An 18,063-nucleotide genomic window follows, 5' to 3' on the forward strand; every position below is an offset into this window, starting at 1 on the left:
GAAGCTAGCCAGATACAAAGGCAACATAGCAGCACTGAGCAAAACCAGACTTCCTGATGAAGCCTTCTCTGTCCTGAGCAAAGGCTCTGGGGAGTCAGCTTCATAATCAAATAGTCTCTTATCTCAAGTCTTCCAACCGGGCCCAGAGGCATTAGTGAGCATCTAATGGCCTATCTTGAAAACAGAAGCACTGCGCTGCAATTGACGGTACACATGCTCTCAGCAGAACAGGCCCCGGTGAGAAGCAAGATTCAGCGAGGATCTGGACGCTCATTGGAGCTGTGTCAACAACCGACAAACTGGTGGCCTTTGGGAGAGTTCAATGTATGTACAGGTGCTAATGCTGAAAGCATAAGGGAGAGGTGTGGAGGCAGTGGCCACACAGATCACTTAACCCCACAGGACTGGAAAGCTAAAACAGCAATAACCTATTCCTGATCAGCCAACACCAGCTCATGATAAACCCCACGATATTCATTTTACTGAACGAGACAAAGACATTATATGGATGCATCTGGGATCTAAACGACGACCTAATCATTAGTCCGACACAGACTTGAACAATTGCTGGCAAGATCTGAGCCCACGGCCTTCGGGACCAGCTACTGAATAACGCTCACTAGAATTACAGTGTGGCTTTAGACCACAAAGTGGCACAGGAGCCACGACCACTGTTGCATGTTGGATGTAGGGGAAGACTAGGGAATGGCATGAATATCTCCCTAGTGTATTTGTAAATCGTATAGAAGCATTTGACCTCATCAGGAGACTTGGTCTCTGGCAGCCGGCAAACAAGCTGGACTGCCCTGAGAAGATCATCAAGACTCTAAGCCTATTTATTCCACGGAAAATTGAAGGTGCTCCGTCTGACCCTTTGCCCCCAACAACTATGGAGAAAAGCCGGGCTGTGTAATCAGCTATTTATCGATCTATTCCAGGGAGCTTTGCATAGGGATGCAACAAAGGACCTAGAAGCTGATGCACCCAGGTCTCCTAATAACAATGATAATAATAATAATGGCATTTATTAAGCGCTTACTATGTGCAAAGCACTGCTGTAAGCGCTGGGGAGGTTATAAGGTGATCAGTTTGTCCCATGGGGGGCTCACAGTCTTAATCCCCATTTTACAGATGAGGTAACTGAGGCACAGAGAAGTGAAGTGACTTGCCCAAAGTCACACAGCTGACAATTGGCGGAGCCGGAATTTGAACCCATGATCTCTGACTCCAAAGCCCGTGCTCTTGCCACTGAGCCACGCTGCTTCTCCTAGACTGCAGAGGGTGTGTTCTTGCGAAACTCCGCACTTTAAGGAAATAACTCAGGCTGCAGTAGTCACCCATGCCAACACTGCGGGCCCATTTCCAAGCCTCTGCGTCTGACATCACAGGGTGCTTGGTCCGGTCGGGCTCTGCTGTCGCATGAACGTACTCTAATTCCCCAAAAACTTTCTAACCAGAACACAGAGCGAAGACATGTATTATGGAAGAGCCGAGGGTAGCAGAAATGCTTCCGGACCTTAGGGAAACTGCTTATGTGTTCACAAGAGTTAGACTGAACATCAAAGAGAGGCAATCATCACACTTTTCCTCGAAGCACCCAGTATAAGTGGGTGTCCCATAAATGCTACTACTACTTGCCTACTTGTCATCATTGGGTCAGAACTATGATCCATCCAGCCTAGTATTTAGCCTCCAGCTAATGGTGTTTCTTACACTCTTCTGAAAATCTTCCAACTCGAACAGGCTAAAAGCATCACCAAACGTCCTTGAATCAAAGCATACAGGAACTGCTTTATGCTTGCTGTTGGCCGTACTCCGGAACACGCAAATGATCATGAACCACTTTACGGGATCAACGAAGTAAAATAAGCCTGAAAAGCCCTGGGATTATACACCAGCCTACGCACGGGAAACCCTACACTACAACCAAAGATTTGCAATGGCAACACAAAACTGAATGCCGTCACTGTGGCATCAAGCATCCCAACAGGTGAAAAGTCCATAGAACAATCAAAGCATCCAACCTATTAAATGACCGAGAGACCTGGATCTACCAAGGGTGGCACATCCGGCTTCTTGAGTTGTTTCACCAGTATCACCCATCTCCACGCCATACCTATCCAATGATAAGATAGGCTCATAAACAACGAAGTCCCGGAATTCAGTCGATTACCCCATGTGAGACAGAGACTGTGTCCAACCTGATTCACTTGCAATCGTCCCAGATTCATAGTACAGGGCTTGGCACATAGAAAGTGCTTAGCAAATACCACAATTATCATCATTACTACGATTATTAGCATCGAAGCAGGACATGAGATACTAATGGTTCAGGAGAAAGAAAGATGGCAGGATCCCCAAGCTATGGCTACACAGTGAGTTGCAGTAGGGGGAGAAACAGGAAGAGCAGAAGAATCGGTGAAGTAAAGTCTCAAATAACGCAACAGAGCTGAATATTTCTGGGAAATGGACAGACAGACCAGTCTAGTATGTGGCAATCACGAATGGGGTGGCTCTTTAAGAACAGAGGCGTTGGGAAGATTATGACAGCAGGAGGCAGATCCGAGAACAGTCTCAGTTACTATAAATAGTAAATCCAACAGCACAATCAAAGTCCATTTTAATATGGGCACAGTGGTGAAGGAACTCTTCCATCTGGGCATCAGCCTCTAGCCACACCCACGGTCAAGGATAAAAATTGCACTGTTAGTAGGCTCTCGGCCATACAATGGGTATGCCGGATTGTATACTGCATACATTTAATACACGCAGGCTCTGGGGCTGGGTGGGGTGGAAGAAGATTCTTACGTTTTTCCTTCCCAACCCGGGGATGCACCTTATTAATAATAGTAATAATAATAATAATTGTGGCCTTTTCTTAAGCGCTTACTATGTGCCACGCACTGTACTAAGTGCTGGGATGGATACAAGCAAGGCAGGTTGGCCACTGTCCCACATGGGGCTCATAGATTCAATCCCCAATTTACAGGTGAGGGAACTAAGGCGGAGAGAAGTGACTCACCCAAGGTCACACAGCAGACAAGTGGCAGAGCCGAGATTAGAACCCATGACCCTCTGACTCCTAGGCCATGCTCTATCCACTATGCCATGCTGCTGCTTTAGTGCGCCTTCCATGGGGCCTCAGCAGCATGCCTCTGGCTGATGTCACACTGGGGGCTGTGGGCGACAAGGGAGTCTCCTCATGCAATTTGCCTTGAACCAAAAGGACTAGAGTTGGGGTCGTCACAGGAGAGGCCCCTCCCAAATACCTCCTCCCCACCCACCAGCCTGCTGCTTCAGCTCCTGCGACCCCGACCGGAGCCACACAAGTTCTAGCCTCTGGGGATCATTACCTTAGCAGTAGCCCTCAGAACCAGAACCTGAGGATTGTTGGGCTCAGGCGTCCATCAGTCCATCAAACAAGATATTTGAGCGCTATGTGCAGAACGTTGTACTAAGCTCTTGGGAGAGCAAGACACAATAGAATTGTTAATAATAAATAACAATTGGGGTATTTGTTTAGAATTTACTATGTGTGAACTATGTGTCAGGCACTTTACTAAGCGCTGAGGTAGACACAAAGTAATTAGGTTCCACAGGGGGCTCACCACCTGACTAGGAGGGACAGCAGGTATTGGGTCCCCACTTTGCAGATGAGGGAACTGAGGCAAAGAGAAGTTAGGTGACTTGCCCAAGGTCACACACCAAACAAGTGACAGAGCCAGGATTAGAGCCTGTTCTACCCAGGGTAAACACGTTCCCTGCCCACAAAGAGCTTGCAGTCTGGGGGGGGGGGGGAGGGGGGGACAACAAACATGAAAATAAATGATCGATATATACATAAGTTCTGTGGGACTGGGGATGGGGTGAATAAAGGGTACAAATCCAAGGGCAAGGACGATGCAGAAGGGCAAGAGAGTAAGGGAGCTGTGATAGCCAAGGGTATGGCTGAGGCTACTCACAGAGAAAGAATAGTTTGGCAGTGAAGAGAAATAAACAGAGCAATCTGTGGGTACCTGTGCCAATCAGTCTACCCCTGTGCTAACGACGGTGGCCCCCAAAGGACTTCTTTGACCCAATCTGCATGAGGAAACAGGCAGACTTACCAGCCCAGGGATAAGGGCATTCCTACAGGCTGACCCTGCTTTACTGGCAGTCTGGTTTTCCAGCTTGGGCTCGGACGCCACCTTAGACTGGTTCACAGGTCAGCCGCCATGGGGTTGGGTTATGCTAGTGCCAACCTACTAAAACATGCTCAGGCAGACCATCAGAGCTTTCCCCTTCTGCAACCCACGCCCTCATTTGGGGATTTCAGTGGGGATGAGGGTCACGATGCAGCCAGCATCTGGGGCGCTACTTTGGACAAGTGGATGTTCCTTGGGCTTGCGGGGACTACATGTCCCAGCAATCCCCGGGAGGGTGGAACAGCGCACAAGCAGCAGTGCGCCATGAAGTGAGCCTGGACTTCTTCCACTTAGGCCCATTGCAATTCGGGTCCAATTCAGCACTGAACAGAAGCCCTGGAGCTCAGCCTGGGGTGGGTCAAGATGGGCCATAGCTCTCCAGCCTGGATCAGGCTTTATCGCGGAGAGGGTGATACTGAATCACAAGCCATGAGGGGTGTCTTCACACTAGTCAATGTAGTAAGTTCCTTGGGAGCTGGGGCCCTCCTGCTCCTCTCAGACCATGGCTCGTGACAAGTGTTCAATCACTCCCTCCGGGAGAGTGCAGAGTGAGTGATACCACCTTGCAAAACTCTTCCAAAAATAGACTACTTATATCTGTGGCAGCTCGGCTGGCCAGGCACTGTAACTTGGCCCGAGGAAGTGTCTTCCCTTTGCAACCAGTAAAAACCCAGTGGGGTCATTGGGACGCCTCAGTCCCAACCTTCTGGCCACTGCTGGAGAGGGCCGGGCAACCAGGGAGACATGCAGGCTCCAGATAGGCATTCCAGGGGATGTTGATCACTCTGGAGCAAGTCCAGCTACCAGGAACCTTGCCCATGAAAGCTTAGGCCCCAAAACTGGCACCATGGGCATCCGCTAGAGTCTGGGAGGAAAGGGCATTGTGGGGCTCTGGACGTATCTGTCAGTGTTTGGAGCAGTTCCCACACTCCCTCGTGTTCCCACTGGTCAACTCACCAGATACTTTGGAGCAGCTAGGAAGCTCTGGCTGTGAGGCATCTGGAGGTCCTGAGGTCTCTCCTGCTCCCTTGGACCACTGCTCCCCTTGTCCTTGCTGCAGCTAAATGGGAGGAGCCAGTACAGTAATAGAGCAACAGGAAGGACAGGACTTGGGGTGGCAAGGACAGGACTTGGGGTGGCAAGGTCAGGTCAGGTCAGCTCTGCCTTTCCGATGTCTGGCCTAGGAAAGATCTCCTTTGCCCTCACAGTAGGAGAGGGGACCCACAGAATTAGGCTGAGGACTCAGTGGCCTGGCCGGGACCAGCCGGATTACGGGCTACACAAGCTCCTGGAATCAGGACAGACTCTAAAAGTTGCAATGGGGGCGGGGTGACCCAGCCCTAGGCCACACCTGCTGGGCCCACCCTACTGAGGCCCTCCCACAGAAAGCTACTCGGCACCTTAGAGCCTGTAGAGGCTCAGCTCAACCCACAGGTCCCGAGCCTGCCTTTGAATTGGGCTCACACCCCCCTCCCTCACAACCCCTACCTCCCCTCCTGACAAAACCTGGGTTCCATTTAGGGTTCAGGCTGGGGTGAGGGGAAGCAGGGGCACGTTACTGAGGCCAAGGCACTACCAAATGCATGTAGCCTTGGCCCCCAAGGACTGCTGGGACCCCAAGTCACACATGGTACCCATCCATGTGTAGAGTCCCCTCCGATGGAAGCCCAGGCCCCTTTCTGGGCCCAACGGGACTCAGCGCCAAACCCAGACAGTGCAGTCCCGGGGCTCAGCTCAGGCCAGGACTCTTCTAGCTCCTGCAGGGCTCGAGACTCTGATTTTCCTCAGCTTGACTTCTGATCTCTGCCCTCTGCGCTCAAGACCCCTCCAGGAAGCCTTTCCCTCAGAGAACACGGACGGTACTCGGGGAATTCGCTAATGGGACCACATAAACGAGGGCACAGGAACCAACAGCCACCATCTAGGGCTTTATTTCAGAAACTCTGAGGTTATTAAGCAAATGAGAAAACTGAGGTTTATGGCTTAGCAAACAGTGCTCCACTTTCCACGTCTGCTCCCCGAGAGGCTGCAGGCTGATCGCCCCCGAACAGAGGTGGTGTGAGCCCTCAGGAGGCAGAGTTTTGCTTTAAGGGAAAGGCTGGGCCAGAGGGTCTCAACTGAGAGGCCTGAAACCCCAGCCCATAAGGGGGCAAAACACAACTCTAGCAGAGGCCCTTGTTGGATCCCGAGTGGCCCCCGCCCCACAAGTGGGCAACAGACATTAATTGAGGATGGCAAGGAGACACCTCCTAACCCCGGGGGGGAAAAGCATTCTTCAGGAAAACACTGAAGAGCCAAAAACTCAGCGTGCGAGCAGACACACACACACACTCACTCATTCACTCACTCACGCTCTGTGTGCTCTCTCAGGACTAGGAAGGAGAAGACAGAGCAGAGACAGATCTTGACTGCCACCTCTCGTTGGGAGAAAGAATGGCTTCGTGAAGGAGAAAAAACTCTTATTTTCTGTTTCCTGCTCATTATTGTCATCATCAATTAATAGAACACCTCAAGCCCAACTGGGAGGTGGGAGCAGGTCACACATGAAGCAGCGTGGCTCGGTGGCAAGAGCCCGGGCTTGGGAGTCGGAGGTCATGGGTTCTAATGCCGACTCCGCACTTGTCAGCTGTGTGACTGTGGGCAAGTCACTTAACTTCCCTGTGCCTCAGTTCCCTCATCTGTAAAATGGGAATTAAGACTGTAAGCCCCACATGGGACAACCTTGATTACCTTGTATCCCCCCCAGCACTTAGAACAGTGCTTGGCATATAGTAAGCGCTTAACAAATACCAACATCATTATTATTATTATTATTATTATTATTATAATACCCTTCCCTGGCACTCATGGGGGCAACCTCTTCCCTCCCCCATCCTGGCCCACCACCCACGTGCCACCATCAGCAGCACCGAGAACACGCTGAGAGGGCTTCCAGGGGTAGGTGGTACACTGTGCAGAGAAGGGGACCACCTAACCCCACGGGCACCGGGGTAGGGGCGGGAGCAGCCCCTGGGCTGGGTGCCACACGCACTGATGGTGGCAGCGGCTAGTAGTGCACCAGGCAGGGAGGGGATGGCTTGCCCCCCCATGAGCGGAGAGAGGGCAAGGGCAGCCTCCAGTCCAACTCAGCAGCCCAGAGATGACTAGCTAAGTGGTGGAGGCGGCGGCGCAAGAGAAAAAGGGCAAAAGAGTGATATCGCAGCAGGCAGGGAAAGTTAATTCATCGGGTCCCTATGCCTACTATGTACACAGCACTGTACAAGGCGCTCGGGAGAGTGACGATGATGAAGTGGCTCCTGTTGAAAATGATGGATCAGCCTCGGTCCCGTAGAAAACTTCAAGCCTGAGAACCTGCACAGAGGAATTGATCACAGTAGAAATAAGACAGGGTCTCAAGTGCCCGCTTACCTTCCTCTCCCTCCCCCCCACCCCCTCTTGCCATTTCCTCCTCTTCCCCACCATTTCACCTCTCCCTTTTCTTCCCTCTCCCATACTCAGAATGAAGAGTTGGTCCCCTCTGGAGGAGAAGGATAAGGATGCACTAGGTGGGAGCTGGAGAAAACGGGTGGCTGGGAGAACCCCTGGAAAGACCCCATTCTGAAGGAGGATCACCTATTATCACCTTTGGGGAGAAAGAACTCCAAGAAGGAGCCTTCTCAGACCACGCAGATACAGCACAGCCACCTCCCACCCCTGGCCCCCACCTTCCATTTTAGTCAGTCGCCCACAATAATAACAACTGTGGCACTTGTTAAGGACTTACTATGTGCCAAGCACTGTTCTAAACACTGGGGTAGGTACAAGGTAATTAGGTTGGACACAGTCCCAGTCCCACATGGGGCCCCGGTGGCAGCAGGCAGGCTTCACTTTGGGCCGCAGCAACAGCTGTGGGAATCTACGGACAATTGGCAACCCTGGTTGTCAGCCGCCTCTCCCCCAGCCCCAACTTTTCTTTTGGGGTCAGACTGATTAATTTGGAGACCATCAGTGCCATAAACAGGCAACAGCTGCCCTCTTGGGAAAGGGCTTTCCCAGATGCTCTGGATCAGCCAGTCATTTGGCTGCTTTTGGAAGGGGGTATGGGGTGGTGGGGAGGCATGGGAGGGCTAAGGGGGGGGGAGTAGGGGAGGCGACTCACCCAGCCAGTGGCTGTTTGACCATCGCCTCAGCCCATGGGCTAAAATAGAAAGAGATTGTCTTGACAAGTTATTTAACCCAGGGGCAGTGGGAGCAGCAGCTCTACTTCCAAATCCCTTAGCCTAGGTGCCCCCATAAGCCTGAGGCCTCTTTCTGGGTAATCAAAAAGAACAGAGTCCCAGGTCCTGGAAGATGAGGCAAGCTGGGTCTTACCCATCACTACCAGATTAGAAAATCAGACCTGGTTTGGTTTGATCTAAGCCAGCTACCTAGACAGCCTGCTAGGGCCTCTTTCCTCCACTTCAGACAGTAATAATGGTGGTATTTGTTAAGCGCTCGCTCTGTGCCAGGCACTGTAATAAGCGCAGGGGTGGATGCAAGCAAATCGAGTTGGACATAGTCCCTGTCCCGTTTGGGGCTCACAGTCTCAATCCCCATTTTACAGATGAGGTAACTGAGACCCAGGGAAGTGAAGTGACTTGCCCAAGGTCACACAGCAGACAAGTGGTGGAGCCAGGATTAGAACCCATGACCTTCTGACTCCCAGGCCTGTGCTCTAACCACTACACCATGCTGCTTCTCTTCCCCTTCCACTGTAAACTCACGTTGGAGGCCGCCGGGCTGCACACTAAGAGCAGCACCCCTCTACCCCCACCCCAAGGGACGGGGACAATGGAGAATTCCCACCTGTGGAGCCTCTCCCAGTGCTTAGTACAGTGCTCTGCACACAGTAATCGCTCAATAAACACTATTGCTATTATTAAGATCAACTCCCAAGAGTCATGACTCACCTCATGGAAACACTTGAAACGCCTGGCACAGTGCAGGGGAGCTCAAATGAATACGACTGCAGACAGGCCCGTGGCCCAAAAACCTGGGCCACCTGTGAGGTGGCATCTTTGTATGTGTTCATTCTTGGGGAAGCGGGTTCCGGTGCCAGGGCCAGGAGTGGTTCACGCCCAAAGGAAAGCTCAAACTGGGTGTCCAGAGCAAAAGTCATCATAACACTCCATTTCAAACACATTTTGTGCAACAGAAACAAGACACATGATCCCTGTCCTCAAAGGGCTTACAGTCTAATGGGTGAAGGTGGTCAAAAGCAATTTACAAAATAAAGGGGGGAGTAAGGACAAGGTCAGTACAGGAAGCAGTGTAATCAATCGTATTTATTGAGCGCTCACTGTGTGCATAGCACTGTACTAAGCACTTGGGAGAGTACAACGTAACAGAGTTGGTAGACATGTTCCCTGCCCACAGTGAGCTTAGTATAACTACATCAGGATGGATTAGCTGAATATCCCCCCAAAATATTCATATGTACATAAGTGCTGAGGACAGGAATATCAAAGTGGCTGCTGGATTAGCACAGATTTACTGGGCTAGCTGCCTCTAGCCACTCCCCGCTTCAGTCTCTCCTCCACTCTGCTGTCTGAATTACAAGAACACATCACTCCCCTCCTCAAAACCTGCCAACGGCGACCTATTTCAGTTTGCGACAAACTCATAGCCATTGATTTCCGGGCTCTCTAGCAGCTATCTTTCCTTCTAACCTTTCTGCTCTCCTCACTTGCTTTAAACCACAGCCTTGCTCCTGTCAAGTTACGGCAGGCCACCCCTCTCCTCATCTTGAGCTATACTTCACTCTTGATTCTCCCAGCTTGGACCCACTGCACATGCCCTAAGTCACGTATGGATCTCCCCCCACAAATCTGTCCAACCACATACTGCCGCTCCCCCTCCCCAACCTTTGACACGGGTCTAAAAAGTCATCCCCTCCTCCAGACGCAATATTCGCAGACTAATCTCCTCCTCCCTGGTCATGTCACCCCATCAGTTGCCCTCAGCACTCATGGGCCACTGCGTTCATTATTCCACTTACTCATTTAATTTGGCTTTTTTGGCTGGTTTTTACTACCAGTTGTACCTATGCTTTTACTCTTGTTCCCATAGGTGTAAACAACTTGTGCCTGTTGGACTCCCCCACTTGACTGTAGGCTTCACAATTAGGGACTATGGCTTCCACTTCCACTGTTCTCAAGTGCCTAGCACAGTGCTCTGCATACACAAAGCAATCAATAAATACCGATGAGGATGATGAAGACAGGAAGTGTGGTCTGGGATGGGAAATAGAGGCAGAGACATTCCCTCCCCGAGAGCTTCCTGCTTTCCTTACTGTGGTTTGAAATCTAGACCATGCCATTTTGGCAGACTGTGAGTCCCCAGAAAGCATGTTTGATCTTTCACCCAAGATTGATCCTGAAAGCCAGGTCACAATGCCCTATACCCTGGTGTCATTTGGGGTGCAGCCAGATCCCAACTACCCCCACGTTCACTACACCTACTTGGACAAGTGGTTAGTACAGCGCTCTGCACACAGTAAGTGCTCAACAAATATGACTGAATGAATGAAATGAATGACATAGTGCAATACTAGATGCTGCACTTGGATTTGCACCCTTTATTCACCCCCCACTCTCAGCCCCACAGCACTTCTGCACATATCTGTAATTTTATGTATTTATGTCTGTCTCCCCCTCTAGACTGTTAACTCTTTGTGGGCAGGGAACATGCCTACCAACTCAGTTATATTGTCCTCTCCCAAGCACTTAGTATAGTGCTCTGCACACAAAAAGCACCCAATAAATATGACTGACTGATTGAACCAAGTCAGAGGCTAAGCCCTGTTGGCTGAAGGCTGATAGTCTGTCAAAAATTACAGAAGCCCTCCCAGCCTCTGTTCCAAACCACAGCGGGTGACAGGTCTGTGAAGGGATGTGTTTCTTTATCTCTGGGTGGAGGATAAGCCTTGTGGACTGATAGATGAGAGGCTGGCATGGAGTCTGGGAAATGTGGTATTGTCCGTGGAGTCTTTTCCTTGACCCGCTGTGGGAAGCTGATTAAACTTTCCTTGTTCTAGCCTTAGGTTCCATTTCAATAAACCAGGGGACTGCTCCCACATCCATCACTGGGAAGCAGGCAGCAGGATAGAACTCCCCCACCAGATGGCCTTTTAGTCACATAAAGGACTTCTGAGAAGACTAAAGACAGCCTATAAAATCGGGGCGCTTTTTTCTTGAGGGGGGCAGGGGCAAAGGGGGCAGGCTGGCAGAGGAGGATGGGCAGGTTTATCTCCTTGGAGCCATACAACTTCAACCTAGTCTCCTTTCAGCCTCTCCTTGTATCCCAGACTATAGGAGGAGGAAGCGGGTGAGTAGCGAGGCTGGTCAGTCAACTGACAGGTTTGAACAAGAAACAGCATTCACTCATTCATTCAATCGTATTTATTGAGTGCTTACGGTGTGCAGAGCACTGTACTAAGCGCTTGGGAAATACAAGTTGGCAACATATAGAGACGGTCCCTACCCAACGGGCTCACAGTCTAGAATGAAAAAACAATGCTATAATTTGTTAATGATAATAATGATGGTATTTGTTAAACACTTACGATGTGCAAAGCACTGTTCTAAGCGCTGGGGAGGATACAAGGTGATCAGGTTGTACCATGTGGGGCTCACAGTCTTAGTCCCCATTTTACAGATGAGGGAACTGAGGCGCAGAGAAATGAAGTGACTTCCCCAAAGTCACACAGCTGACAAGTGGTGGAGGCGGGATTAGAACCCATGACCTCTGACTCCCAAGCCCGGGCTCTTTCCACTGAGCCACACAAGTGCTTGGTATGCGTTACACATTGTGCTAAGTGCTAGGGTAGATAGATCATCAGATCAGATGCAATCCCTGCCCCACATGGGTGTCTTATGCCCATCTTTCCTCTTTTTTCAGATGAGGAAGCTGAGGTCCAGAGCAGTTAAATGACCTGCCCAAGGTCTCCAGCCAAGACTAGAAGACAGGAGTCTCTTGACTCCTGTCAACCACCCCCTTCTCCTGGAAAAATTATCCAAACTTGGCTTCGCTGAAACTGTCCTCTCCTGGTTCTCCTAGCTCTCTGACTGCTCTTTCTCCGTCTCTTTCATGGTGCTCCTCCTCTGCCTCCTACTCCCTAAATTTGAGTCCCTCAAAGGCTCAGTTCTTCAATCATATTTATTGAGTGCTTACTGTGTGCAGAGCACTGTACTAAGTGCTCAGTTCTGGGTCCCCTTCTATTCTACATCAACACCCACTCCCTTGGAGAACTCATTCTCTCCCATGGTTTCTACTACCATCTCTGCAGGTGATTCCCAAATCTACATCTCCAGCCATAATCGCTCTCCTTCTCTGCAGTCTCACATTTCCTCCTGCCTTCAGGACATCTTTACTTGGATGTCCCGCTGACACCTCAAACTTAACATGTCCAAAGTAGAATTCCTTATCTTCCCACCCAAACCCTGTCCTCCCCCAGCTTTTCTGTCTCTGTAGGCAGCACGAGCATCCTCCCTAACAAGCCCATAACCTGGGCGTGAGTCTTGCCATCCCTCTCATTCAACCAACATATTCGATCTGTCACCAAATCCTGTTGGTTCAACCTTCAAAACATCACTAAAATCCACCCTTTCCTCTCTATCCAAACTGCACCATGTTAATCTAAGCACTTATCCTACTGCACCTTGATTACTGCATCAGCCTTCTTTGCTGACCTCCTTGCCTCCTGTCTCTCTCCGCTTCAATCCATACTGCACTCTGCTGCCAGGATCATTTTTCTACAAAACTGTTCAGTCTATGCATCCCCATTCCTCAAAAACCTCCAGTGCTTGCACATCCACCTCCACGTCAAGCAGAAAATCCTTACCATTGGCTTTAGAGCAATCACCTTGCCACCTCCTACCTTACCTCTTTGCTCTTCTACTACAACCCGGCCCGCACACTTCGCTCCTTTAATGCCAACCTACTCACTGTACCTTGATCTCATCTATCTCATCACTGACCCTCCTAGACTGTGAGCCCACTGTTGGGTAGGGGCCGTCTCTATGCGTTGCCAACTTGTGCTTCCCAAGCGCTTAGTACAGTGCTCTGCACACAGTAAGCGCTCAATAAATATGACTGAATGAATGACCTCTCGCTCACATCTTGTCTCTGGCCTGAAACACCTTCCCTCTTCATATCCAACAGATGATCAGTCTCCCCACCTTCAAAACCTCATTAAAAGCACATCTCCAAGAGACCTTCCCCAAGTAAACCCTCATTTCATTTTCTCCCACTCCCTTCGCATCGCTTTTGCACCCTTTATTCACCCCTCCCTCATGCCCACAGCACTTGAAAAGCAGCATGACCTAGCGGATAGATCATGGGCCTGGGCGTCAGAAGGTCATGGGTTCTAATCCCAGCTCTGTCACTTGTTTGCTGTGTGATCTTGGGCAAGTCACTTCACTTCTCTGTGCCTCAGTTACCTCATCTGTAAAATGGGGATTGAGATGGTGAGCCCCATGTGAGACAGGGACTGTGTCCAACCTGATTTGCTTGTATCCACCACAGGGCTTAGTACAGTGCCTGACACATAGTGCTTAAATACCACAATTACATATCTGTAATGTATTTATTTGTATTAATGTCTGTCTCCCCCTATAGACTGGAAGCTCACTGTGGGCAGGGACCGGGTTTACCAATTCTGTTATACTTTCCCAAGCACTTAGTACAGTGCTCTGCGCACGGTATATGCAATTGATTGATCCCAGTCCCTTGCTCTTTCCTCTAGGCAGCAAGAAGCAGTGTGGCATAGTGGGCAAAGCACAGGACACAGATTCAGGAGACCTAGGTTGTTATCCCAGCCCCACCACTTACCTGCTGTGGGACCTTGACCATGTAACTTCATTATTTTTCTTTAATGGAATTTAAGCGCTTACTATGCATCAAGCACTGTTCTGGGCCTCATTCATTCATTCAATCGTATTTATTGAGCGCTTACTGTGTGCACAGCACTGTACTAAGTGCTTGGGAAGTACAAGTTGGCAACATATAGAGACGGTCCCTACCCAACAGCGGGCTCACAGTCTAGAAGCCTCAGTGTCCTTATCTATAAAATGGAGAATTCCTGGTGTCTCTCTCTCTCTCTCCCCCCCCTCCCCCCCTGACAAACTGTGTGCCCCATGTGCAACAGGGACTGTGTCTGATCTGCTTATCTTGTATCTACCCCAGTGCTTAACAGAATGTTTGGCACGCAGTAAATGCTTAAAGCCCACACTTAGCAGCATGGAGTAGCAGACAGAGTACAGTCCTCGGAGTCAGAAAGTCACAGATTCTAATCCCGGCTCTGTCACTTGTCGGCTATGTGGCCTTGGGCATCATTTTTCTCCATGCCTCAGCTACCTTATCTGTAAAATGGGGATTAAGATTGTGAATACCATGCAGGACAAAGACTGAGTCCAACGCAATTTGCTTACATACACCCCAGTGCTTAGTACAGTGCCTGGCACATAGCAAGTGCTTAAAAAACACAATTATTATTATGATCGTTATTCTAATATGTATTAGAGGGAGTCAATATTTGCCATGATCCTAGAGTGTCAAAGATATGATGATAATAATAACTGTAGCATTTGTTAATCACTTACTATGTAATTAGTGCTTAGAACAGTGCTTTGCACATAGTAAGCGCTTAACAAATACTATTGTTATTATTATTATTATTATTATTATTATTATTATTATGTGCCAAGAACTGCACTAAGCACTGGGGTAGATTCAAGAAAATCAGGTCCCACATGGGGTTCACAGTCTAAGTAAGAAGGGAGAACAGATTTTGAAGCCCCATTTTGCAGCTGAGGGAACTGAGGCACCAAGGATTGACTTGCCCAAGGTCACATAGTAGACATGTGGCAGGGCCAGGATTAGAACCCAGGTCCTCTGACTCAGAGGCCCTGTGCTCTTTCCACTAGGCCAAACTGCTTCTCATCTATACATGTATGCATACATCCACATATCCACATATCTAGACTGTGAGACTTCTAGACTGTGAGCCCACTGTTGGGTAGGGACTGTCTCTATGTGTTGCCGACTTGTACTTCCCAAGTGCTTAGTACAGTGCTCTGCACACAGTAAGCGCTCAATAAATACGATTGATTGATATCCTGTCTGAAAGGCTGTGGGGCCGAGGGGACCACTTGGGACACTCGCAGAGCTCTAGACATGGCTTGAGTCCCTGCGGGTGGCTCCACACCCCACATGGCCATGCCTTGTACACGCACAAATCCCGGGTGAGGCCCTGGGGCTTCAACACATGGCCCAAAGTTCTGCCTACTGGTTCTGGGAATATTGGAGCCCTTTATCCCTGTGCCCTCAATTCCACACCCATACCTGCAGAGGATGGTGGGGGCGGTCACTGCAGGGGAAACAGCAGTAGCTTAGTGGATAAAGCACAGGGCTGGGAGTCTGGAGACCTAGGTTCTAGTCCCAGTTTTGCCACTGCCCTTCTGGGGGACCTTGAGCAGGTCATAATCTCTCTGAGCATCTGTTTCCTCATCTATAAACTGGTCTAGACTGTAAGCTCCTTGGCGGCAGGGACTGTGTCAGCCAACCCTTCGTGTACTGAACTTTTCCAAGCACTTAGTACAGTGCCCTGCACACAGTAAGTGCTCAATAAATACCACTGATTGAGAGATTGCTGCTCTCCCTCCCTCTCAGACTATGAATCCCATACAGGAGAGGGCCAAGCTGATAACCTTGTCTTGCCCCCTGAGTTTAGCACAGTGCTTGGTGGCATCCAGTGTGTCCTTAACACATGCCATAACTGTTACTAAAGTCCATATCCTAGGTACTGCCAAGGCTGCCGCTCAAACTCAAAGCTGCCATGAGAGATGCCCAGCAGAGGTTATCTGACCAGCCCCAGACTGAAGCTTTGAGAGCCAAGGTCAGAGGGCTCTTGCTGAATGGGGAACACATGGCTTCAGAAACTCCTTTCCAAGAATAACAGGCTGTTACTCCAAACCTCTGTGAGTTGACCCAAACCCCACACTATTTCAATCACTGTGGCCCAGCTCAATCACTTCTCCCAGCTGCCTGACACCAGGGGCCTGGGAAGAGGTCCTCCTCCCCCATCTAAATCAGTCACTCAGGCAGAAATCACACTCCCCAACAGTAAGGGCTGCCAGGACTTTGCCAGTCACTATTGCCCCCCTGCCAAGCAGCCTTGTTACCCCTTCCCACCTCTGCCCTGAGGACACCTGCTGCCACACAATGAGCCAAAGAGTTCCCTCTCAAGCAGGCCCAATTCCCGAGGAACACATTCCTCCTCTTCCTACATACACACTGCAGGGAGAAGATCTCCAATGGTTGGGCTTGCAACGGCCATTTAGCTAGCAGGGATGTTGGAAAGAAGAGACAGGAAGTGGGGTCCCGAGCTTGCTCCCCAAATGCTATTCAGTTCAGTCAGAGGAGATGATCTGGCTATCCTGCCAGAACCGACAAGGGTCAATCCCACCACCATGGGGGCAGGCTGCCATGCAAATCATGATGGAAAAGCTGCTCAGGAAAAGCACACCCCCAACCCCAGGGCAAGTACTGATGGCAGCATCTGTTGGCCAGAGTCCAGACCCCCAGTGTCCCCGAGGGGCCTTGGACCAAACTCACCTTGTACCTGGCATCGGCAGCACAGTAATGAGAGGAAAAAAAAAAAAAAACCCAACAAAAAAACCATTTCTCGCTCATGAGGTTCTGAAGGCAAGAGAGACCCAAAGCTTCTGCCCTGCCATGTACTGATTTCCAGCAGCCCCAATACATTTGGAGGTGGTCACTGCCTGAATGCTGGGGCCCATGACAAAAACAACCCTTTTAGGGGCTGCCCAGGGTCTCTTTCACCCACTGTAAGTTCCAACTGTGGTTCAAGAATCCACAGCAGTCCCTAGTAGAGCCCTACACAGGCCAAAGCTCAAGGGCCTGGCCCGACCCCTGCTTAAGGATCTAAATCCAACCTATTTTGGAGTGGGGGGGCAGGGCCCCCTCTCAGGATCACACCTGGAGAGTTTCCAGTGCTCTACCAGTCTCGGCTAAGGGAGGGAGAGCCAAGCAGAGACATACCCATTCCATTCCTAGCTTGGCCAGTGGCTAGCGAGTGGAAGGCCATCTGATACAAGTCAAAACTCACCAGTGCTGGGTAGCAGTAGCATGGGAGAGAGTCGAGGGCGGAGACTCAAATTTACTGCATGGAAGAAGGCAATGGCATACCACTTCCGTAGTTTTTTTTGTTTGTTTGTTTTGTTTTTTTTACCCAAAAGCTCTATGGATACACTACCGGAACGATTGCAGATGGAAGCGGGGCATTCTGGTGAGATGTGTTCACGAAGTCACTATGGGTCGGAGACGACTCGACAGCATAAGACAAGGTAGGGGCAGCGCAGGAAAAGGCCTAACCTAGTTTCCAGGGGAAGGCACAGATAAGGGCTTCCAGATATTTTCCTGCCCATATGCAGGAAATACATCTAAAATGTGGGCTACAATATCTGGCAGCAGCATAATAATACTACTGCTATTACTACTACTACTAATGATGGTGATGATAACAGCCGTTAAACAGTTACTCTATGCCAGGAACTGGGCTAAGCGCTGGGGTGGATACAATGCAATCAGCTCAGTCACGGTCCCTGTCCCACCTAGGGCTCACAGCCTATGGGGATTTAACCCCCATTTTACAGGTGAGGCAACTGAGGCCTAGAGAATTTAAGTCATTTACCCAAAGTCACAAGGCAGGCAAGTGGCGGAGCTGGAATTAGATGGAGTCAGACTCTAAGTCCTGTGCTCGTTCCACTCAGTAGGTCAGTTCAGGGAGGCTTATGAGAAGAAAGTATCCAGAAGCTCCCTGGGGGTAGCTGGGCACAAG

General features: G+C 50.1%; 1 protein-coding gene and 1 non-coding gene across 6 annotated transcripts in view; one reads left to right on the forward strand and one right to left on the reverse strand.

Annotated features, from left to right (window-relative positions):
* The window catches only part of ATP6V0D1 (ATPase H+ transporting V0 subunit d1), a 98,012-nt gene that overhangs the window by 66,568 nt on the left and 13,381 nt on the right, over positions 1-18,063 (reverse strand). The window contains exons 1-4 of one of the 5 annotated variants that reach the window (XM_038739890.1): positions 9,113-9,564; positions 8,323-8,361; positions 7,433-7,535; positions 5,142-5,244 (exon numbers count right to left, since the gene is read on the reverse strand). The exons of 1 other annotated variant lie outside the window; for it this stretch is intronic. In XM_038739890.1, coding sequence (XP_038595818.1) covers positions 5,142-5,244; positions 7,433-7,535; positions 8,323-8,361; positions 9,113-9,345 — 478 coding nt within the window. In that variant the 5' untranslated portion in view covers positions 9,346-9,564. Of the gene's footprint in view, positions 1-5,141; positions 5,245-7,432; positions 7,536-8,322; positions 8,362-9,112; positions 9,565-18,063 lie in introns of those variants that run through there. 3 more of the 5 variants (XM_038739887.1, XM_038739888.1, XM_038739889.1) reach the window with 3 other exon arrangements.
* On the forward strand, positions 17,184-17,321 carry LOC119920319. Its single transcript, XR_005448075.1, has one exon. It is a non-coding gene; the product is annotated as a small nucleolar RNA SNORA7 (small nucleolar RNA).

Source organism: Tachyglossus aculeatus, chromosome X1, assembly GCF_015852505.1.
Source record: "Tachyglossus aculeatus isolate mTacAcu1 chromosome X1, mTacAcu1.pri, whole genome shotgun sequence".
In the NCBI taxonomy this organism is placed as follows: Eukaryota; Metazoa; Chordata; class Mammalia; order Monotremata; family Tachyglossidae; genus Tachyglossus; species Tachyglossus aculeatus.